Genomic DNA, 22,798 nt, shown 5'->3' on the forward strand with positions numbered 1-22,798 from the left:
GGGCAGGTTCTGGTGGCGGTGGCCTAAGGAGAGAGAGGCAGCCATGGGGGCGCGTGCAGCGGGCTGCCTGTGGTGGGGTAGGATCCGCGCGCGGCGGGGCCGCTGAGGGGACGGGGCGGGCGGAGGGGCGGTGGGTCGCGGCTTCCCTGTCCGGCTGCTCTGGGCCCGGCGGGGGTGCGGGCCTGTCGCGGCCGGAGGAGGCTGGGCGGCCATTGGGCACGGATGCGGAACCGCCGTGAGTCCCGGTCGTGGAGGAGCGGGGCCTTTGAGCCGTGCGAGGCGGTCCTCGCGGTGGCAGGCAGCGGGGCGGGTGAGGGCCCCTGCCGGTTCCGGCCGCTGCGCCCTCGGGGTTATCAGTGCCTCGGTGGGCTGCTGAAGCTCAGGGAGATGATTTAAAGGTCTCGGCAGCAAAACCAAACAAACGGTGCTTGTCTCTAGCCCTAATAGGACCAGGCAAGCTTTAGTTTCCATTGAGCGGTGATGTTTACTTGCCTGGCTGTCCTGACGCGGGAGCTAGTGCTGTAAGAGCAGCAAGAAAGCAATGAGTGAAGACAAAAGGAGGAGCCCGTAGGGAATTGTGCTGCTTCTTCCCCTGCTGCTGGGTCTTCTGTGCCAAATAAATCGGTAAACCTGTGAAGCAGTCCCACTCGGGCTCCTCTGCTGAGGAAGGAGTGGATATTTTAAGGAGGAAGCTCACAGAATCATCATCCACGTCCCATAGCGAAAGGTTTTTTCTCTCTCCCCTCCCCCATCTGCATTTTCCTAGCTTAGATGCTTGTAGGAAAATTATCCTTTTATTTCCTAAAGATTAATTAAACCTTGAATGTTGCACTGTAGAAAGGAAGATTATGCCACCAGTTCATGAATGGCAAAACAAAGAGCAGTGATATATGACTTGGTGAATTTCACTGTGTGCTTTCTTTTGTGAGTTCTCTTCAGCAGGTATTTTTAGGTAAACTAGGACTTCTCTACTTGAAGTGGCAGAAATGGCTGAGGGAAGTCTGTTCAGCTTCTGAATGGATTTTGCTAGAGGTTTCCTTAGGTGATGCTAAAATATGCTGATTTAAATATAATGGTCTCATTCCACCTAAAGAAGGGTTTCTTGCTTGAGAGTAACTGTAACATTCAAGTAGCTTTTTCCACCCTTCTTACTCTACCCCAGTGGCAGCTGCTACTGTAGGTCACCGTAACATGCTGTGACAGCCACAGATTGCATTGGAAGTCAGTTAATCAGTTCTGATGAAGTGCTCTTTGTACATAGGCATGCTGAATGAAGACAGCCAATCTAGTGTATAAATCTGGTAATGTAAACCGACTAGGATCGCACCAGAAGAAAAAGGTTGGGTCCTAGGGCTAAAAGAAGCATTTAGAAGAGGGAGTATGCAATGGATAGGGTGGTGGGCTGCAGCACGTCAGTTCAGTCCAGATCTGTGGTTGAGTAACCTGGAAGATGTCAGCTTCTCTCATCTGCAGGATAGAAACTGGCTTTTTGTGAGCAGGACTAATAAAGCATAGGTGGTACTATGCAGTCTGTGTACCATGTGCTCTGAAGTTTCTGCATCATTGAATTGCATCTTCCTCCCACATTCAGTCTTGAGAGAGAATATGCAGCTTCCTATACAATTTACTAACCACTCACAGCAAAGCTAACTACTTTATTATGTAGATCTAATTTAGATGTCTGAACTCTTACTCCCACCAGTCTTTGGTGGGTTAAGGAAAGTCTTCTGTGTGGATTTTGTTACAGAGATGGTTGTCATATTTCAATCTCTCTGACTTGGTAGAAGGAAGGATTATGAGGTTTTATATGCCAAGTCTGAAGAGGTAAGATCCAGAAGTATGAAGTCTTTCTTCAGAGAAAGCAATTTCCTTGTACATTTCAATTTTTTAGGATTCTAAGAGTGCTTGAGTTGTTAACCAGAGATTTAGCTGTTCTCCAGTCTGTTGCTAGAGAGATAACTCAGTGGTAGACTAAGATCCTGATGAGCAAGAATGAAGGATCTCCTTACACTAGCATCAAGTCAGTCTTCAAATCAGTGTGACTATACTAAAACTAGTTGGGACAGTCCTGAGTTATATGGTCCTATGAAAGATGTGTTTGCCTGCTGTGCAAGAGGTGTGGGCTTAAGAGGTTCTATGAGAAAGAACTGAAAGAAATTGAAGCTAATTGTGGGGATCCCTGTGGAAGTTCTGCTGGTCTGGTAGGGTTAGAGTAGCAGCTTTGACAAACTGTTCTTTGGAGAGTTATAGTGGGAGTGACATAACCCTAGCTAGCTTTAGGCGCAGTGAATATATTGCATGATCCTGTGGAATCCTGATTTAAGTGAGGAGGAGAGGCATATATCTTGCCTTAAATTCCTTTTTTTTTTTTTTTTTCCTGGTCTTTGAATCCATTGAGTCTGTTGTGTCCCCTCATCTTTTTTTTTTTTCCCCTTCCCTGCTGATTTGCAGGGAGTGGGGAGATGATTTAACTGTGGCAACAGGAAAATCATAAATGTTCTGCAGGAATGCTGATTTCTTTGCTTTTTGTTCTAGGCACAGTGAGCTGCACGTTATTCCTTGTGGTTAACAGTTTATACTCGGCCAGTGATGATGTGATAGAGCTGACACCAACTAACTTCAACAAGGAGGTCATTCAGAGTGAGAACCTGTGGCTCGTGGAGTTCTATGCCCCATGGTAAGAATTACAGCTGCATACTTGCCTGTTCTTATCATGGAGGAGCAGCATAGGAATCTGCTGCTGATCAGCGCAGGGTTTCAGTCAGTTGTTGGCAGTACAGTTATCAGTTCGATGGCCTCATGCCTAGCAAAATAACTCCAGTTATGAGCAGTTCCTCATGAGGAAAAAAGGCAGGAATTGGTTTCAAGTTGGTAAATAGGGTCTAGTAACAAAATCTTATATGCCATTTTGCTACTTCATTTTTTACTGGTCAGTGTTAAAAACGACTAATCAAAGTGCAGTAGGTGAGAAGGCCCCTCACTTCTGTCTCATTCATGCTGATGTAGAAGCACAGAGCTTGAATTCACACTTAAAATTTCCAATTTCCTTTGAAAAATACTGGATTTATGCATCTGAATTTAGCACTTCTATCTCCTGTCCTGCTCATGTCCAAAGCATGGAGTCTCTTCCATGTAAATTCTGATGATGTGTAGTCCACCTGTGCACAAGTCCTCTGTGCTATTGCCATCCAAAACTCCACATTCTGGAGAAAGGGGCCTTTCATTGCACAGCCTGATTGAATCTGGTCTGAGAGGCCTGGGGAAAGCTTGTTGTGACACCTCTAGTGTTGTTGCAGCTTTACAGGCAAAAGAAAGCTTTATTGAACAATAGCAATCAAGTGTGGAACAGGTATAAGTAAAATGGTAGCTCCTCTTTCCCTACAGACTTGTGATACTGTGACTGTACTCTAGTTGCCAGTCAGCTGTTGCTCTTGTCTGCCAGACACCTCCAGGAAATGTGCCACAAATTCTTGCTGGTGAAGAAGTTACCTCTAGAATATTTTTTTTCAGGTCCCATCACATCCGTTTTAGTTTGCAACAAGCACACTAGTGTGCCAATCTGGATTTTGCTGCTCATGTTTGCCTCTGTGCTAGATGTGTGCGCATATGTGTGTTTGCATGCACTTGTATAATACATATGGAGTACATGTGTTTTCGTCAGAAGTCTGATGATGTGATGTTGCGGCATAGCCTTTTCCCCTCTTCGTGAGAAGATCTTAACTCTCCTAAGTTTGCTGTGAGTGATTGTTTGGTAATTGCAAACCTAACAAGACCATTCTGTATTTTGTGAAATAATTATCAGGTCTGAATGACAGTTACTGTGTTTTGTTTCCTAAAAGGTGTGGTCACTGTCAAAGACTAACCCCGGAGTGGAAGAAAGCAGCAACAGCATTAAAAGTAAGTTGTTTAGCCTTTCAAATGTGCTTGTGGTAGTGGATTGAGGAGAGTTTGGCTGTTGGTCATCTGGCTTGGGGCTTGGTCCCCAAAACTGTATCACTTTAGTCACACTTGTCCAGCCAGGAAAGTGGCCAGTCAGAAGCACTTAACAGACAGTATTTTTTGTGGGTGTTTTTCTTTTTTTAAAAGAAGCCATTGAATTATAGAGGAAGCAAGTAAATTCTGTCCCTGTGAATTCCCTTCACTGTTTTCCAGGGCTGCTTTTAACAGCGCCAGAAGGCATTGGAATCTGGTCATCCCCCCAGATAGCATGTTCCTCGTTTCTTCCTCACTGTTCTGTTGCCTGCCTCTAAAGTACAGGAAAAGCATGTAAAAACAGTGTTCTAAGCTGTTGGTGATGAATATTTCTTTAATTACAGAAAACTTGGTCAGGTAGTGATTTGCTGAACTCTTGCCTATGTTAAATATATTCCCCTTCTTCAATCACAAGCTAAAAAATTACAAACAATTTAAAATCTGGTTTGTCGGGATGAAGAAAGAATGGACATATGGTATTCTGTAGGTTAATGCTTCTGGGGGGGATTGCACCTCTCTTCTGGTGACTGTTTTTGTACCCTCCTAATAACACACTCTGCACCCCCCCCCCCCCCCCCCCCCCCCCCCCCCCAGCATTCACAGAGTATAAAATGTGTTAAATCATTGTAGAGGTCTTGTCTTAGTATTTGTTTTTACTTCCACAGGGTGTAGTGAAAGTAGGTGCAGTAGATGCAGACAAACATCAGTCCTTGGGTGGACAGTATGGAGTCAGAGGGTTTCCAACTATCAAGATATTTGGAGCCAACAAAAACAAAGCAGAGGATTATCAGGGTAAATGTGATGCTTATTTGTGTGTTGCATGCCTGAAAACTTTCTGGGTTATAGTAATTATGGTGGCTGCCAATGCTGTCTTCTGTGGTGTTTCCTTCCTGTCTAGTGTTTGTAGCAACTGGTACATGGTTGGGTGGAACTAACTTGACCAAACTGTGCATGTCCTAGTGTGGGCTAACAGTCCCACCTGCAGTTGGTGGAGATTGCTAAGCAGTTCTAAAGAATTATTCCTTTCTTCCTGTTTACTGGGAGCTTGCCACAGTCACCCCACATCAGATAAGGGTGGCAGTTAAAAATTGGAGTGAAGTAATCATATTGTTTGTGTTTGTCAGTGATGTTCTACCAGTAGTACCATATCACTCATAGTCCAGTCCTGCTTTTTGTGCCTACCTTAACCTGGCCTTTGATGCTTCAATAGCTCATTTTGCTGCTTTGCAGGTGGCAGGACAAGTGATGCTATTGTTGACGCTGCTTTAAGCGCTCTTCGGTCCCTGGTGAAAGACCGTCTTAGTGGCAGAAGCGGAGGATATAGTTCTGGGAAACAGGTATTTGAGGGAATGTGTGTGTTTGAATGGAGACAGAAGAGCCTGTGCTCATTTCACAGAATAGTTGAAGTTGGAAGGAACCTCTGGAGGCTCTCTAGTCCAGCCCTCCTGCCCAGTGCAGGGCCAGCTTGAGCAGATTGCTCAGGGCTGTGTCCCACTAAGTTGTTAGTATCTCCAAAGACTGAGACTCCACGTGGATTGCACTTTTGGGGCAACCTGTTCCAGTGTTTGACCACACTCAGAGTAGGAAAGTTTTCTCCTGTATTTAAACTAGATTCTTGTCTTTCAACTTATGCCCTTTTTGTCCTGTTAACTGGGTATTGCAGAGAAGAAGCTGCCTTTCTTTTATTTACTCCCTTTCACTCAGGTATTTATATACATGGATAGGATCTGTGTTAAGTTTTCTTTCTTTCCAGCTGAGCAATCCCATCTTTCTCAACTTCTCATCATATGTCAGATTCTCAAAGCCCTTAACCAGCTTTGACCCCTGGCTGGACTTGCTCCAGTGTGTGTATACTTCTTCTACTGGGTATGCTGGGGAGCCCAGAACTACACCCAGCACCATTGCGTGTCTCACACAGTGCTGAGCAGAGGAAAAGATCTCCTCCCCAGCTCTGCTGGCAACCCCAAGTGTAGCTTGGGGGGCTGTTGGCTGCCTTTGCCACAGGGCTGCAGCGCTGGCTCATATTCAGCTCATCCACCAAGACCCCCAGGTCCCTGTGAAAAGCTACTTTACAGTTAGTCAGACCCAAATATGAGGTGATTCTTCCCCAGGTGTGTCTCCCTTTGAACTTTGAGGTCCCTGTTAGCCTGGTTCTTCAGCTGGTTGAGGTATCATTTGCCTAGTTCTAGGCTAAGCTGAATGGATGAGGCTTTTCTGAATTTGGTTGTGTTCTGAAGTTGGCTTGCTGGATTTCTCCGTGAAGGCAAATTGAAAAGCTTCTGGCTCCTACTACTGTTTCTAAATCATGGAGCAAATACACTCCAGTGTCCTCAGGCTGGGCAGGCAGAAGACTTGGGTGATCTGTGCCCTGTACTGTGTATTGCTCTTACACGTGTTTGTTTTGCCTGGAAACCAGAACACAGTGGTGGGAGAGGGGTTTGGAGAGCACTTTGTTCTTGGGCAGCTCAGAGCATGAAGAACCAGGAAAGTGTTCCCTCCTCTTGTTAGTCAGTTTGACCTGATTTTAAGAGAAGGATCGCTTACTGTTTCTTGAAAGTGCTGTGGGAGCAGGCTGTGTGTATTGTCGGTTCTAAAAATGGAGAAGTTGTGTAACCTATACTGCCTGTTTTGTGTCTCATTCAAATAAAAACCATTTGGTATGACATGATGCACTTATGTGAGGGTCTGTTTATTTCTTACAGAGCCGAGAGAGCGGAGGTGGTGATAAGAGGGATGTGATTGAGCTGACTGATGACAGCTTCGATAAGAACGTCATGAATAGTCATGATGTGTGGATGGTGGAGTTTTATGCTCCATGGTGTGGGCACTGCAAAAAGTAAATGAGCTTTTTCTTCAACAGTTGAGTTCACATTAATGCTTTGTTTTGTGTGATACCCTTAATCCCCTAAAGGAGAACTTGCATCTCTGGTATGTCAGAAGTGGAGGTTTCTGCAAGACGTTTTACCAAGCATGTATGGGCTTTGACTGCTCAGGGCACCTTGATGCTGCTCTGGCTGCAACCCACCTTAGCAGTAAAATGCCCAGTTACCAGTGGAAATAAGATCCAGAAGTTATGTGGGACTTGAGTCTCATTTGGAATAACCCTCCTAGCTGTCACTGCCTGCAGAGGCTTTATTTTTTTTCTGCGTGGTGTATGCTACATGAAATGTGGTATACTTTTGCTAGCCTTCTTAAAGCTCAGAGAACTTGTACCCTTCGTTTTTCAGCCTGGAGCCAGAATGGGCAGCTGCTGCCACTGAGGTGAAGGAACAAACAAAGGGAAAAGTAAAGCTGGCTGCAGTAGATGCAACTGTTAATCAGATGCTGGCAAGCAGATATGGGGTAAGTGTGCTCTGCAGTGGTTACAATTTCTTTTACATCTCTAGTAAGTCAGATTTCCCTGTAACGCATACTGAACTGTTCCTTAATCTGGCACCATTTAAATGGTTGTGCTAAAAATACTGTTGTGTCACACACCATTTTCCCACAATATTCTTTCCTGAGTGTCAGTAACAGTATAAATGAATAGGATGAGATAAATGAATAAATCTGGATGTTGCTGATGAAAATGGCTCTTTATGTCCATGAAATCTTGTATAGCTTCATCATCTGAAGTGAAAGGTCTCTCAGACTATATGCTGGCTGGGTATCACCAGAACTCGCACATCTACCTGTACATCTTGGAGCCACATATTGGAGATCACTGACAATGTTAGCTGCCCCCATCAGCTATGCTGTGAGTCCAAAAGGAACTGATACTTTTTAATTTTTAGTACAGTACAGGATGTTCACAGTATGCTGCTTAGTTTTCCTGTGCACATGACTGGCAGTCAGCGGGAGCACTGAACAAATTTTAGTGGGAATGTAGCAGGGGGAGCTTAAGGTCTACTTGTTGCCATAGAGGCACAGTGCTGTCCCTTCCTACCCAAGAAAAACAGGGGAAACTACTGTCTAATGAAAATTAAGAGTTAAAATAGCCCTCGTGGCACTTAAACCTGCAGTGCTTGGTACATCTGAATTAAGAAGAAACCATTGCTCATTCATCAAACCTAAGACTTGAAACAGCATATCAGTGTATGTTAACCTTGTTTTTAATTATTGCACAAGTAGGAAACAATTGTTCAAGTTCAGTTGTAACAGGCTGGGAGACTTGATTCACATAGGTGTTGAATCTCTTCCCTTTTTCTTCATGTAAAATGTGTTGGAGTATGACATAACTTCCACCATAAATTTTCAGATTTATGTGATCTGATGGTTTCAACTTTTCTTGCAGATTCGTGGATTTCCTACCATTAAAATTTTCCAGAAAGGAGAAGATCCTGTTGATTATGATGGTGGGAGAACCAGATCTGACATCGTTTCTCGTGCTCTGGATCTGTTTTCTGATAATGCACCACCACCTGAGCTCCTGGAGGTACCTCTACATCATTTTCTCAGATTGCTTTTCCATCATATCCTTTGCTGCAGTTTTTACAGGACTATGTTACTGTAAATAGCCTAAACGTGTTGCGTGTGCACTCTTTTGCAGCAGACAGTCAAGGATGATAAGTGTGATCATTCAGCTGTTATTTATTTTTCACTGAATTTCTGAACTGAAAGATTATCAGAATTGATACAGTGAAGACACTAATGGGATGGTATCAGGGTGTCTGAATCCTGTTGAGGAATGAGTGAAAAGGTTGGGTTCTGTGCCCCATCTTTCATCTTACAACAAGAGGGCATGGTTTTGTCATTGGCAAGCCATCCATTTGGAGATGCATAAGAACTGAGCTCGCTTGTTGTCCAAAACACTCCACTAGTTTCAGCTTGATGTTGGTGGATTTGAAATGGTGATCAGTTGTCCCCAAAGTGGGGTGTATCCAACACAATCTGTTGGGGTGCAGGAAGAAAAAAGAAAAGACTTGTACTATTAATATCTTTAACAATGATGTTTGTTTCATTTTTGTTACCCTTTTAAAATGTCAATTTTCTGCATGGCTTATAATGTACATAATGTTAGTACAATAGTACCTGCATGTAATTGATAGACATGTACTGGGGCTGTGTGCTTAGAAATTTTTTTACTGGCAAAGGGGCACAGTCAAAGTTTGGAGGTGTAGATAAATGGGTTGATTCCTTTTTAAGGTAGGGCACACAAAACTGGTAATTGCTGTTAACGTTGATTAAATGTCCTCATCCTCAGCAGATGCTGCACTCTGCTGGCTCTCCTTATACTAGCAGTATTATGAATGAAACCTACAGGCATACGTGTAGGTCTGGACGTGCTGTTCCCAAGGACAGTGTTCCAAGGACAGTGATTTTTAGTATCTGTGATCTTGCTGTTTGCTCTAAGCCTTATTTGGTACTGCTTATTTTTGTGTTATGAAGTCTTGGTGGAGGACTTTGTGAACTTTTTGTAATTAGTCTTGCACTGGGGGACCAGTGAAGTAGAAGAGTCTTGTAAGCATTTCTGGCAAGTTGTTCCAATGCTTATTACCTTGTAGTATGGAGTTGATAGGCAATTGGAGGGAAGTGCAGTCACAGCTGGGTAACCATGTCTTAATCTCATTGACTTTCTGCTGCTTTCTTCTAGATAATCAGTGAAGATGTTCTGAAGAATACCTGTGATGCTCATCAGCTCTGCATCATTTCTGTCTTGCCTCATATTCTTGACACAGGTAGACATACAAGCAAACAGATTTCGTGTGAATTTGTCACTTAGAGCATGTAGTTGTGTTTAACTTGTTCAATCCTGTCTAACAGGAGCTTCAGGGAGGAATTCTTACCTGGATGTCATGTTAAAAATGGCTGAAAAATACAAAAAGAAAATGTGGGGGTAAGTCTCATTGTAGACAAGTTATCTTTGAAAAGATGTGAGCATTTTTTAGACATAACAGAATCTAATTTGTATGATAGCAGTCTGTCCGCAGATAAGAGTTGTTCCTTGTTCAAGATAGTGTATCTTGGTATCTCACAAACTGTGCTGTGGGTGGGGATGAATAAACTCCTGGTTTATTCATACTCCTTGTTGGTTTTCTTTTCATCCTCTCAAATCTACAAATGAGATCTAAGCAATAGTGAGTTCAGATTAAGAATTTTTTACTTTTGTCCTGAATGCTACAATATTTTTAGGACAGCATTTATCCAGTTTCTTTTAGAGTCTTTCGCTGGTGGGTGAGTCTGCCAGTATGACTGAATCCTCAAAAAATAAAAGTAAATTGCAGTTTATTAACAAGTTTCATGCTCTCAATGAAGCAGACCACCAGGCTTCGCCTTTTCTCCTCCTCCTCCTCTCAAGCAGAGGTTAGGATCCCTGGGTCTTCTCTAGGTGAGAGTTCTGACACAGACTGCTGTGAAAGGAGGGCAAAACGGCTTGAAAGCCTGGGGAAAATGCTGAGACTAGTTGATTCCAGAGGTTCCTCAGGGGACTTGCTCTAAGCATTAGAGGAACTGAAACCTGACCAGCAAGGAACTAATACTGAGTGAAATACTGGTCTTGCAGATCTTGGCAAGAAATCCTCTGCAATGGGATTTGGGCTGTGAATTTGTCATATTTGGATCTGTGAACCATTTTAAACCTTATTATATAACAAAGTATAGCAGTTTGTTCAGATTGGTAACATAGTTCTTTCCGTGGACTGTGTTTTGCTGCTGTTCTGGTCCAGTTTCTAGTGGCTGTGAACATGGGGCTGGCCTAGAAGTGCTGTCAGGGAGGGGCTTTCTTCTGTTACATGGTTCAAGACTGAGATCCTGCTGACTTCAGTAACAGCTGACACTGTCAAGGGCAGTTCAGAGCCCAGCTTGAACTCTACAGGGTTGTGGGATATGTATGACTTATATGATTGTAGTGCTCATCCTAATTATTAATTTTCTGTTTTATAATTTCCTTAAGGTGGCTGTGGACAGAAGCGGGTGCTCAGTCAGATCTTGAGAGCTCTTTGGGGATTGGAGGCTTTGGGTATCCAGCAATGGCAGCTATTAATGCTCGGAAAATGAAATTTGCCCTTCTGAAAGGATCATTCAGTGAGCAAGGGATTAATGAGTTTCTCAGGTATGACACCTTAAGTGACTTAAATCTTTCTCTTTTGTGATTCTTTAAAACAAAATCAGGCTCTCCTGGATCAGGTGAGACTTGCACAGTTAAGAGAATTAAGGCAATACGTATTCACTGGAGTCAGGGAGTTATTTCAGTGGGAATTTCAGCTAATAAAGCAGTCACTGTTTTTATGGTGGACAGAATTAAGAAGTTGGCCATTTGGACTTAAATATTTTAGCACAAATATTGAAAACAGTTTGAAAAAAGAAGTGAGCTTTGATCTTGAAAAATTCTGGCTCTCTGGTAATCAGAAACATTGGTGGGAATTGATAATTAGTAATGTCTGATTCAGATGGTGGATTCTGATTTAGTAATTGGGGAAGTTCCAAGTTTGGGTGTCTAAATAGGTGCAGTTGAGGTTCTGTATGTTGCTGTTAAGCTTTCTGGTTTGGTCTAGTCCTGTCTTCTCTCTCCCACCTTCCCCATTCCCCTGGCATGTGATAAACTAATTGAAGGACCTGAAGTAATCCATCCAAAAAGTCAGCTCAAATTCAGTGAAACTGCCTCTAGCTGGGCAAGAGCCAGTGCTGAAAAGAACTGAATGGGGAGAGGAAATGGAAATGACAGAAGGTGGCAGCAGCAATTAAACAGAGCAGCTAAGCTTAAACTGTTACTTAAGCATGGTCAAAGTGAAGTGGGAATTCTGCTTCTGGGTAAAACACCAGCTGCCATAAGCTATGTATGTACATATATAATGTAAGCCTTTGAGAGCTTACATTAGCAGTATCCTTGCTCAGAGAATGGCAGAGGACAGTCAGAATTACAAAAGCAAATACAACAGTCTCTCCTCACCTTGCCATAGGAAGCACATTAATTGAACGTTTTTCCTGCTGGTTTAATAGATACATTGCTATATTCTCTTACCTGTGTAAGTGATCAGACTGTCTTCTTAATGCCAAAAAGGGACCATTCTTGGAACATCAAGTAAAAATTAGGATTCAGGTGCAAGGAAAGTAATACCAATCACTTTGTGCTAATGCATGCGAGAAACATCTGCCTTTCTCAGACATGGCAAATGTCTCTTAGTGTGTAAAATCCATCTTAATGAAGCCTCTCCTGGTGAGGGTGGATGGTGCTATCAGGACACAACAGCCAACTTAACAGCTTGTATTACATTAGGTAATTGGTTTGGTATTGTCTTACTGCAGAGCAGTTCTTGCTAGAATCACCTCTCACTTGACACTTCAGCTCAGCTGTGCTGCCTAGAGAAAGCAGTACAGTCACATTGGGGGCAGCTGGCTGTTAACTCAGCTTCATGCATGCAGCTTCTGTAATCTAATAGGCATTCTCAGCAGTGTTGACCAAATTGAAGAAGTTAGCACTAAGAAGTGCATAAAAATTGTAGGTCCCACCTAGGGAGGAATGCTTGTTCAGTCTTATTTGCCTCTGAAAGAGTGCAAAGGGATTAGCTGTTTGGGATTTTAAGTTTAGGCTTTTTGAGGAAGCCTAATTAGCAAGTGCAAGATGGAGTATCTCGAAGCTGGTTACCTCCACCCCACTGTAACCTGTGGATGTTTAGTCTCTGCTTAAAAACATCACTAAAAAGATGATTATAAAAGATTTCAAGTAACAGTTGCAGGTGACTTCCAACACTAGAAGGCTCTTGGAGTCGCCCTAAGTGATAAACAACACACTGTTAAAGGGGCTGTGTGTGTCCATGGTTGTTAAACTGCTGAAATAATATAATTCATATTGTTTGTCTCTTTGAATCCAGTTGCAAATTTGCAGTGCTGCTTTAAAGGCTCTATAATTTTCTGCTTCTAAGATGGAAAAGTTTTTGCTTCTAGACAGTTTAGATTTGTTTCCAGAGATCAGATCTTGAAGTTTATTTCCTTTTATCTGAAGCAGGCACTGTTCCAGGTGGATGGAACTGAAGAAACTTCTTTAACTTGTTTGTTTTGGTTTTTTTATTTCTCAGGGAACTATCTGTTGGTCGTGGCTCCACAGCACCAGTGGCTGGTGGAGCTTTCCCTAAAATTCATTCAGTTGAACCTTGGGATGGCAAAGATGGTGAGGTAAGGGGTGCTTCATTTCTAAAAGTGCTAATGATTTGCTAGGCTCAGAAGTGATTAGGTAAAATAACTAAGAACTGGCAATGTGAAAATTGTTCTTCAAAGATTGTGGTAAGTTGTATTGATGGTTTCCCATTATCTAAATCCTGCCACTAGACCAAACACCACATTCATTGCCTGACACTGTGGACAGATACTGGTGCCTGGCTGTTGGGATGTGGTCTGAAAGTTGAATCCCTTGAGCCTGAAACATGTTACTACTTGTGCTGAATAAGGGAGGTGGTAGTGTATGCATTCAAAGTAATGAGTGTTTCAGAGCCTTTCATTCTGCAGTATGCTGACCTTATTGTCAGTCTTAATGTCAGACTGTAAGGGAAAGCCCATGTAATAAATAGAATAGGGATTAAGTAGCTTCTTAAGGTTCAACATTGCTGTAAAAACTTAAGTTACTGCAATTCTTTGATCTACTTCAGATGGAATTAAAGTGCAAAATACAGTAGTATTAGTACATCTGTATTTGTCTTTATCTGGAGTATTTTTATTAGTAGAAAACAACCTCCTAGTTTAAACTCTGATCACTTGTCCTGTGCTTCATACACTTTGAGCTTTTATGAATGACAGAGATGACAGGAGGGAGCTTTACTCTCAGTATGAAGTAAGCATCTTTCAGAATCAGTGATGTCCTGTGTTAAGTGCTTCTAAACCCATGCTCAAAACATTCCCTTTTCCACAGCTTCCAGTTGAAGATGATATTGATCTCAGTGATGTGGATCTGGATGACTGGGATAAAGATGAGCTGTGAGATCTTCAGGAAACTTCTTTTCTTGGGCAAGCTTGTGCAGCAGTTTGCAACCTGGTTCACAATCGGATGGATATTCCAGTGGCCTTTTTATGGAGAACTAGCACATGCCACACTGTGCTATGTGATGCACTGCAGCAGTGAACTGTATACATCTCAAGAAAACATTGCAGAAATTCTATGAATTGTCATAACCAGTAAACTTGATTGTATTCTGTGTAACAAATATTTTGAGGACAACATGGATATTTCTTTGGAACATCTTGGGGTTTGTTTTGTTGATAGTGTGCTGTTTGAGTGTTGCTGGAGGCTGTTAGTCTAACCAATTTTAAACGTGATTTTTTTTTTCATGGAGGTGGAATCTGGTCAGCTTCTGTTTCAATTAAAGAATAAAACAAAATATTTTTGACACACAGTGTTAGTCTTATATAGAGTAACAGGTGCGCATGATAAAAGCTATCCTATTTTGGATGACTCTTGAAAAATGAGCTGTAGACTATAGAGGCTGGGGCAGAGGGGAGTCCTTAAACCACTCCTTACTGTGAATGATCTTGACAGTTTGGCCAAAAGCCTGCTTAGATGGACAATCCTAGTTTAAATGCTCTTTAGTCTTCCTCTTCTTTCTCAGGGGCTTTCTCTTTGTGCCAGACTTGGTGAGATCTTTAACACAATGGAAGCAGGGTGGCTGCTGCAGTGGGAGATGCAGGGAGCTGTTGGCCTTTCCTCAGGATTGGAGGTGAAGCTAATCTCCATTTTAGGACATAAGATAACATTTTAGGGCAAGGTGCTAACAAAAACACCATAGTGCTCTCTCCAGCAAGTTGGGTAATGGTAGTACTCTTCATTTCCCCTCTGACATTGCTCTGATTTGAAATCCCTATTTCCTTGGAAGGCGAATCGGGACTGAGCATGGCAATGGTTGCTGCTGCTTTTTAAATACAAATACTATTTTATTTTGTTGCTCTCCATGTCTTGTGTCTAGTGAAGTGACCCTCATATGATCAGTTTAGAATTATGGAATTGTTTCTGAGTAAGGAATGAAAGAGCTGAAAGTTTACCCTCCTTTCAAGGAAATAATTTAATGTGGATATTTATTGTGTAGTGTCTGTAAGAGATGGCCCTGAAAGGAGAGCTCCCTCCTGATGAAAGGCAGTGTAAGACTCACCGGTGGCCAACAGTAATTTTCTGGATTCAGTGCAGGAAATGTGCTCATCCCAGCACATGAGTTCTAACTAAAAGGTCCTGGCAAAAACTAAACTGAGGAGTACTTGGGACTAGAAGTCATTCTACAGTAAGTTCCACAGCAATTCTGAGGCTCTCTTTTCTTAAGCTTTTATTTTTGAAAAAATTAAACTTTGAGGTTTGCTCTGATGCTTTTTAGGTTTTCTGGTTTTTTTTGTTGTGTTTTTTTTAAGTTTGCTTTCTTAGAAGATAAGGACTGTATACACCTGGTAGATCCATTAGCCACCACACTTTTTAAATTGCTTTATTTCAAGTCCAGTAGATATACCATCTTTGTAACTTACCAAAAATAATAAATACTACTATAGTACCTCCTGCCTCTGAAATACGTTTTTGTAAAACTACGAGATGTTCATATTTAAGTCACCGTAGAAGTTACTGCAAAAGGTGGGAAGATCTTATGCAATTATCCTGTTACAGCATCTGCATTTGAATTTCAGTAGCTAAGGATTGTTTTACAGCAACATTAGGGTTGAAAATTAATAGATGAAGCTTGAGCCAATTTCTTTAGCTGCTGTCAAGAAGACTGAGGTCCACTTTAAAGTAGACATAAGGATAGTATTCTTGGTTACTCAGTTGTAAACCAGGGATGTCCATGCCAGGCTGCAAAAGGAAGCAATGTGATTTAGCTGCAGAAACAAGCTTGCACAGTTCCAAGCTACAATGATTTGCTTTTATGCCCTTTTCCACAGGTGGAATGGAGTTTTACATTTGCTGTGCTAAAAGTGGGGAATTTGCCACTGAGAATCTGGGGGTTGTTTGGTGGTTTTGGGCTGCCTAATGAAGGTTAGCATTGAGAAGTCAGGCTTGGTTGCAGCTTTATGAGCATGTGTAGTAGCACTGTTGCGTGCTTCAGCTCTAGAGCAACCCAGTTCTTTCTCCTCCCTTCCTGCACTGCGAATCCTGCACTTGCTGGTTTTAGGCTGTTCTAATGCCTAGTGGTGTATCCTGAATTGACTGTACAGTCAAGTTATGGAAAGGGAGAAAGTGAGTGCTGCTGAAGGTTTAAACAGGTATTTGATCAATGACAGCCTTTTTCAGGGGATAGAGGTGTCACAGCCCCAGTATTTGGTTCTGGATTAATTTTCTTGCTTTGTGTTGATCTGAACATAATTAAGCAGATCTATTTCAGTCCAGTGGCTATAAACATCAGATGCTTCAACAGAAAATGTAAGCAATCTATGCATTTCTGTTGTAATCTGAGCCTGTTACTCTAATCTAATCTGTAACCATCTGTATCCAGCAGCACTGCAGGGTGCGCGGAGATGTGTTCCCTAGCACCTGGGCAACGGAAGTATTCATCTGGCTAAACTGGCGCAAGCTACAGCATGTGCACTTGAAGTCCAAATACATACATACATCCATTATACTTGCTGCTGCAACTTCATCCAGGTGTTTGAAGACCACATTCAGGACATCTCTCAGCCGTTTTACAGACTTCCTGTTTGGCTGCAGCAGCATTGCTTGGAAATTCACAGGGAGGCCATACCTTGGAACATATCAACATATGTGATCATCTCTTGGGCAGAGGCACACCTTTCTGCTCCTTCCCTTCTCCCCCCTCGGCCTCCTGGCATGCTAGCTGATGTTGCACTGCAGAAACAACCTCAGTGGTGGTGTTTTGCCTCTACCTGAAAGCATTTCCTTTTTGATGCCAAAACTCAACTAAACGGTGTCTTTCTGGTTTCCACTTCCTTGAAAGTGCCCCCGCAGAACTGTTTTTTATCAACTTTGAACGTCACCTTTTTTGTGGTCATCTGTCGTCTCCTGTGAACCCCTGGCACAAGGTGTGTAAGGGATGTTCCCTCCCACAAAGACCTACCCCAGGAAGAGAGCTGTATGTTTTGACTTCTACAGGAATCTCTGCCAGCACTGCGTGTTTTCCTACTTACCTCAGGACAGATTCAACGAAAACCCTCAAGGCTTTCACATGGATCCAGGCTACAAATGCTTCGCTGAAGTTCACTTTCAGCCAGCGCAACAATGGGCCCTATGAGAACAGATACAACAGCGTTGTGATCCCCTTGCTCTGTGAAGCAACTCCATAGCTAATCCCACTTCAGCCATCATGGGCTGCTGAGATAATTGTCAGGTGGCTTGTTAGTGGTTTCCAGTTTATCAGAACCTTGGGTGACCTCAGGAAAAGCATGCTATCTGTCCTGTGCCTCAGTCATATGGACTAAATGGAGCTCCCAGGAGTCTGCTGGAACCATAAAGCCATTTCTGAGTGAGGTGCTTAGGCATGCCAGTAGCAAAGGATGTCGTTACGTGGGCCACCAAGTTGATGTGCTACTTACATATTGTTGTTTCTTATCAGAAGCTAATTTCATCAGCTCTTCCTTTTCACATTTCAGTTCCTTCTCATCAAAATAAAATTCTCGAACCATGAACCTATAATCAAATGACATTCGCTCTCACAAGCCATAGCCCAAGCAATATGCACACTCACCTAGAGAAGCAAGTACAGGGTGTTTCAAAGTTGCTAGCCATTTAACGAGTTAAAGTGGGTGGAGGGTAGGAGTTGAAGTCACTCCAAGAAAGCAAGCTTCCTGCTGTCTTAGCATGAGAGCAGGAAGGACAATTCCAGGATCTGTAGTTTGGTACTTAAAGAACAGGGTCAGTGATTCTGCTGCCACAGCCCCTTCCCACCCTGCCTTCTCAGAGGCTTTAGGGCCGGAGCAGCCCGACCAGTGAAGAAGTCCCAAACCCAGTGGTGATTTCGGTAAACTGCACACAGAGCAATCTTACCCTTACCACCTGTCTGCTGCAGCCTGCCCTGCCTAGCAATCAGTGCTTCTTACCTGTTTTCCCTGGCTTTGGCCTTGAAGTCATCCATCACTTTTTTAAATAGGGTCACCGTGAAGAGTCCTCCCTCTGCATCCTCAGCAATCATTCTGCAGGAGGGAAATCACTGTTGTGGTTTGATACAGCAAATCCCCTGCGCCTCTTTACCTTCCTATTTCACAGTTTTTTTCATTTATGCTGCTGAACACCACCCTGCTTTTCAAGAACTGATCTGAACAAAATAGGAAACAAAAACTTCATTAGCACTGGCCACGCCACCTCCAATGTAAAACTCCCATGAGTTAAGTTCGTGAACCCATTGCAGAACACACACATTCTGCCTGCCTGATTTTTTTGTGCTTCCTGGTAACATTCGCCATTTCCCATGTATTTGCGTTTTTGAGACAGGCAGTAACAAACACCTTTCTTCTTTCTCTGTGCTTTGTGCCTCTTCTATTTCAGATAACAGCACTGTCACCTCTTGTTTCCCTGGATTGGACCTCATGGTCTGTGTGAGCTGAGCAGTGGAATATTTAATTCCTAGGAAGGATTTTTTTACTCCAGGTGAAAGGAAAAGTTTATGCAAATGACAGTACACTGAATTATCCTGTTCTACAGCAGGAAGCAATTAAAGATGCAAAGATAGTGTTTGATCTTTGTGAAAAGTACTTTCCGTAAGGTTGTATGTGATTGCATATGTCTGAATTATGCCTGGATTACTGTAACAAATTGTTTGGCAATTCTACACAAAAAACAAAAGGCCCTGGTCGAAAGTAGAAAGAACAAGATAATGGGAAAAGGGAACAATAAACTAATTGTAAACAAAACATGGATGATTTTTTTTTTTTCTTTCATCTGCACTTCACTTCAACAGAGTAATTTCAGATTCCAACTGAGAATGAGATTGGGTAAATCTCTATGTTCAAATGGAGCCCATGCATTAGACAAATGATTCCTTCCAGGATCCAGCAATGTGAGGGGCTGAAATATGGCAGAGATTTCTGAAACCAACAGGGACTGTAACTTGGAATTTCACTTACTTGGTGGAGCGAGGTACTACCATATCGGAGAGGGATTCATAGGTCTTCTGCCACTGTACGTAGCTTGACCTTTGAGCAACACAAAACAAAGCATGGAAAACACATACCATATTATGGCAAGCAAAGGTATTGATAAATATAGTTAATTAAGCTAATGTTTTAGAATAGAAATGTTGGAGCTCTTCATGCTGGGTTATGTGATTAAGATACATTAAGCCTCTCCTATCCTTTCCTCTCCTAGTCATGAACTAGAGAGATATTTCCTTCTGCGCTGCACCCCAGTTGTCACTTTGGCTCTTGGCATGAGGAAGGGCCTGAAGCAAGAAGCTGATGGTGGGAAGAACGTAGCTTTTGGCACATACTTCCAGGCTGCCACACAACGTCCTTTGCTCCAGGACACCCCTACAAGCCTCCTACCAGGAGGCTGTTTGGGAACCCACTGTGTAACCATTAAAAACCTACATCCCGATTCTGTCCTGCTGTGAGTTTGGAGACATCTTTGCCTCTTTCTTTTGTGCCAGCACTACGCTTAGCAGAAACCATTCTTTCCCCTTTGCTAACAGCTCTACCTCTGCCCCAGCCAGAGTGCTGATGACCTGCCTCAACCTGATCCAGTATCGCCTGGATCCGGTGCTTTGGCCTGAAACTCAACACCACATCGAGCACATACGAGCGCACTATTGCCTTACTTTGGCACCACGACGAGCAGCGTGATAAGATACTCGGAGTTCAGAACAAAGTCTTCTTTATGCACAATGTCTGCTAGGGTCCGAGTCAGCAGATTTCCCCTATGGCGAAGAAGACAAATAAAAAATAACACTAGCAGGAGCCCAGCAGCAGCATACTGGAGGCACTGAGCTGTGGGTGTAGTTGATAATACCATATATCAGGGTTGTTGCAGTAGTAATCCTGCTCAGTACAAGAGGAACCGCAGGTTCAGACCCCTGGTGCGTGTGCTTGGCTGAGGAGCCACTGGCGCGAGGCTACCATCTGCGGGTTTATGACTGAACGCCTCTAAGACAGAATCCCACCTAGACGCTTGATGTTGTGCTGTTGTGTCATCAGTCATTCGAGATTGACCCAGGAGATGACAGTCTTGTTCAGAATGTGTGTGTGTTAAAGCCCTTCCTGAATCTTCATTAGCGAAGACAGGCCTTCCTCATAGGAGAAGAAAAACTCCTATCTTCAAACCCGGTCTGATGGAGCTCGTCTAGCCTCGTAAGGTCTTCCATCGAAGAGAAGGACACTCTAACCAAACCTACGACCTGTGGACTTTGCTGTCACCATCCTAGCTAGCTAGGCCATGGCAGTTAAACCTCAGGTGTAAAGGGTGGGGCCAGTTCTGCGCACGCTGCCCTCACCCAAAAAATCCACTGCGCAGGCTGGAAGGGCTCACTCTCACTTGTCTGTATGGGCGGGCGAGGGTCTAAACGGCAGGTGACAGCTTCCCATCTAAACAGCATGGGAAGCTGCAGATCCAACCTTGCATGTGAACAGACCAGCGCATGGGTCCCTCGAGATTGCTCAAGAGTTGACAGTCTTGGTCAGACACTTCCTGATTGCCTAAGCAGCCTTTTTTCCAACCAGATTTGCATATCCCACATGCCCTTGGTCATTGTGCTTGTAGTAAGCGTGGGTAAAGCCTGTCCCGAATCTTCGCTCGCGAAGCCAAGCCATCAATCAACCATATCAAGGTTGAAGAAGGCCAGGAAGAAAGTGTCTACACTTCTAAAATGGCCATTTAGTTATTTTTACTGCAACTAGAAAGAATAAAAAGGCAACTAATACTAATGACAGAATATTGGTGACTAGCACTAAGATAGTTTATGCCCTTTAGGTGAAATGACACCATTCTGCTACTATTGTTTCTACAGTAAGGGTGCAGCTGCTTGGGAAGTGCACATCTGAAGTTACCAGTCTGCTCCCAGTCACTGCTGCGTCTTACAGGAGGCACCTTCTTTCCCTCTGTGACCACACTTCAGTCAGGGTAAGCAATGGACCTAAGCCATCAAACCCTGGCAAACCTGCATTGCTGTGGACAAGCATGCAGAGATACCTCCCTCCAGGTGAAGGACAGAGGGAGCAGCAGTCTCATGCAAGGTGGGACCTGCAGGAGGGGGTCTCTTCAGAGTCTAAGCCCACCTGATCACATGAAGTCCTACCAGTGCTGCACACCTAGGATGTGTCAGTGGCTGGGGCTGGCTAAGCATGGCTGGCAGGCACTCCTTCCAAGTGCCAGGGAGGGAAGCCATGAGGAGTGAAGAAGGACCAAACCCACTAGGTTTGGGTTTGAGGTTTTCTGTGCCAGTCTAAATATTAATTAATTAATTAATTATACCAAGCTGGAAGCACAGGCCAGTGGTGCGTGCTGGTGGTGGTGAGGCATGCACACAGGAACTCAGCAGAGAGAGAAGACGCAACTGTGATACAGTTCTGTTGACCCTCATGGGCACTGCAGTCCTATGTTGAGCAGGTCTCCCTGAAGGACAGCAGTTCCTGCAGTGCCAGGAAGGTGAGGACCTGTGTCCAAGGAGCCTGAGTAGAAAGCAGTGGCAGATACGAGCATGTGTTGAGCGAGGGCTTGCTCAGCATCATCTAAATTGCTTTAAATTTACTACTTCCTGGAATTTACTATTCTCCCTAGTGATACCCTGAAAAAAAAAAACTCCAGGTATCAGCACTGCCATAGGTAAAGACCATAAACATTTGAAGACAGGAGAGAGAGCATTTGGAAAGCTCTGATAGGGCATTACCTGGACCAACAGAATGAAACTAAAATATAAGTGTGTGTGCTGCTGGTGAGGGATAGGAACAAGCAAGACAGAGAACGGCTCTCAGCAGCACACACATGGTCCATTGCACAGAAGTGGGTGTGAGCAGGCACTGTTCTCAGTTCAGACATGCAGTGTTCCATATGCAAACACCATGTGCTGTACTTACACAGTTTTTTTCTCCAGGCTCTGCAAATTTCCTTTAATGTTGTTGTATGCGGCTGATCGGGTCTTTAGGTCTGCTTCTATCTGTGTCACTTGCTAAAACAAAGTAAAGAGAGAGTCAACTCAGTGCTCAAGGCATTGTCCTTGCCCACTCCTGCTCCCTCTGCGCTTCAACACAAGGACATGGCTGTCAGCCCCACATAAACGCGCCTCATTGTGGCCAGGGGGGAGCTGGTGTCAGAGGTCCCCTGTGGCAAAGCCCTCTGCAGAAAGCCGGGTTCAGTTAGCTGTTGCCCTGTGTGCTACAGCTGTACCTAAGGAGCAAGTTCACGGTTTTGTTTCTTACCTATATTGAACAACACATCGCTCCTTTGTGAACGGACTGATAGTGTAAATCATTCAACCAGCCTGCAGCACGTCTCTAATGCCAGGCCAACAATCTCACAAAAGAACTCCAAAATGGAGAATAACATGGCAGAAGATAAAAACAATAAAATGTTATAACGGAGGGGATTAAAGTGCAGAAAGTGTGTCAATGTACTCTAGTAAATCTGATAAAGTGCCATATGCTTATAGATGAGATAGGTGTAAATATACATACCATTATAATTACAGTATAAATTACAATAATATCAACTGCTTCAGTGCAGGCTTCTGAGCCTGTTCCTGCCCAAACCAAAGGCAAAGCTCTCACTGACTGCCCTGAGAGAAGGGACCAGAAACTGCCAAAAGACATGCTTACCCATGCTGATATCTTCTTAAAAACTGGAGTACAATTTACCTTTGCTAATGCTTCTGATATATTCTTCAGCGGCTGCTTTATGGGGTATTTGGCCATGTCCCACTCAAACCGTGTCAGGTAGCTAATTAGGTCAACTGAAAATGCAAAGAGATGCATGAAAGCAGATCACTTACCAGATGGCAGATCAAAGTTTGGG

At 43.5% G+C, this 22,798-nt stretch overlaps 2 protein-coding genes across 2 annotated transcripts in view; one reads left to right on the forward strand and one right to left on the reverse strand.

The window, feature by feature from the left end:
- On the forward strand, positions 1-15,410 carry PDIA6 (protein disulfide isomerase family A member 6). The gene is made up of 13 exons (XM_057431815.1): positions 1-77; positions 2,536-2,677; positions 3,840-3,897; positions 4,638-4,764; positions 5,203-5,309; positions 6,675-6,808; positions 7,200-7,314; positions 8,246-8,386; positions 9,545-9,629; positions 9,715-9,787; positions 10,844-11,002; positions 12,966-13,062; positions 13,793-15,410. The coding sequence occupies exons 1-13, from the start codon at positions 44-46 to the stop codon at positions 13,859-13,861; spliced, it is 1,341 nt and encodes a 446-aa protein (XP_057287798.1). The 5' UTR covers positions 1-43; the 3' UTR covers positions 13,862-15,410.
- The window catches only part of ATP6V1C2 (ATPase H+ transporting V1 subunit C2), a 17,889-nt gene continuing 10,419 nt past the window's right edge, over positions 15,329-22,798 (reverse strand). The window contains exons 4-12 of the mRNA XM_057431816.1: positions 22,642-22,736; positions 21,865-21,956; positions 19,614-19,712; positions 18,925-18,993; positions 17,902-17,994; positions 17,398-17,491; positions 16,993-17,090; positions 16,460-16,589; positions 15,329-15,703 (exon numbers count right to left, since the gene is read on the reverse strand). Of these exons, the coding sequence (XP_057287799.1) occupies positions 15,608-15,703; positions 16,460-16,589; positions 16,993-17,090; positions 17,398-17,491; positions 17,902-17,994; positions 18,925-18,993; positions 19,614-19,712; positions 21,865-21,956; positions 22,642-22,736 (866 nt within the window). The 3' untranslated portion in view covers positions 15,329-15,607. The remainder of the gene's footprint in view (positions 15,704-16,459; positions 16,590-16,992; positions 17,091-17,397; positions 17,492-17,901; positions 17,995-18,924; positions 18,994-19,613; positions 19,713-21,864; positions 21,957-22,641; positions 22,737-22,798) is intronic.

Source organism: Pezoporus wallicus, unplaced genomic scaffold, assembly GCF_028554395.1.
Source record: "Pezoporus wallicus isolate ANWC-B61680 ecotype Strahan unplaced genomic scaffold, APGP_CSIRO_Pwel_v1 contig_161, whole genome shotgun sequence".
NCBI lineage: Eukaryota > Metazoa > Chordata > Aves > Psittaciformes > Psittacidae > Pezoporus > Pezoporus wallicus.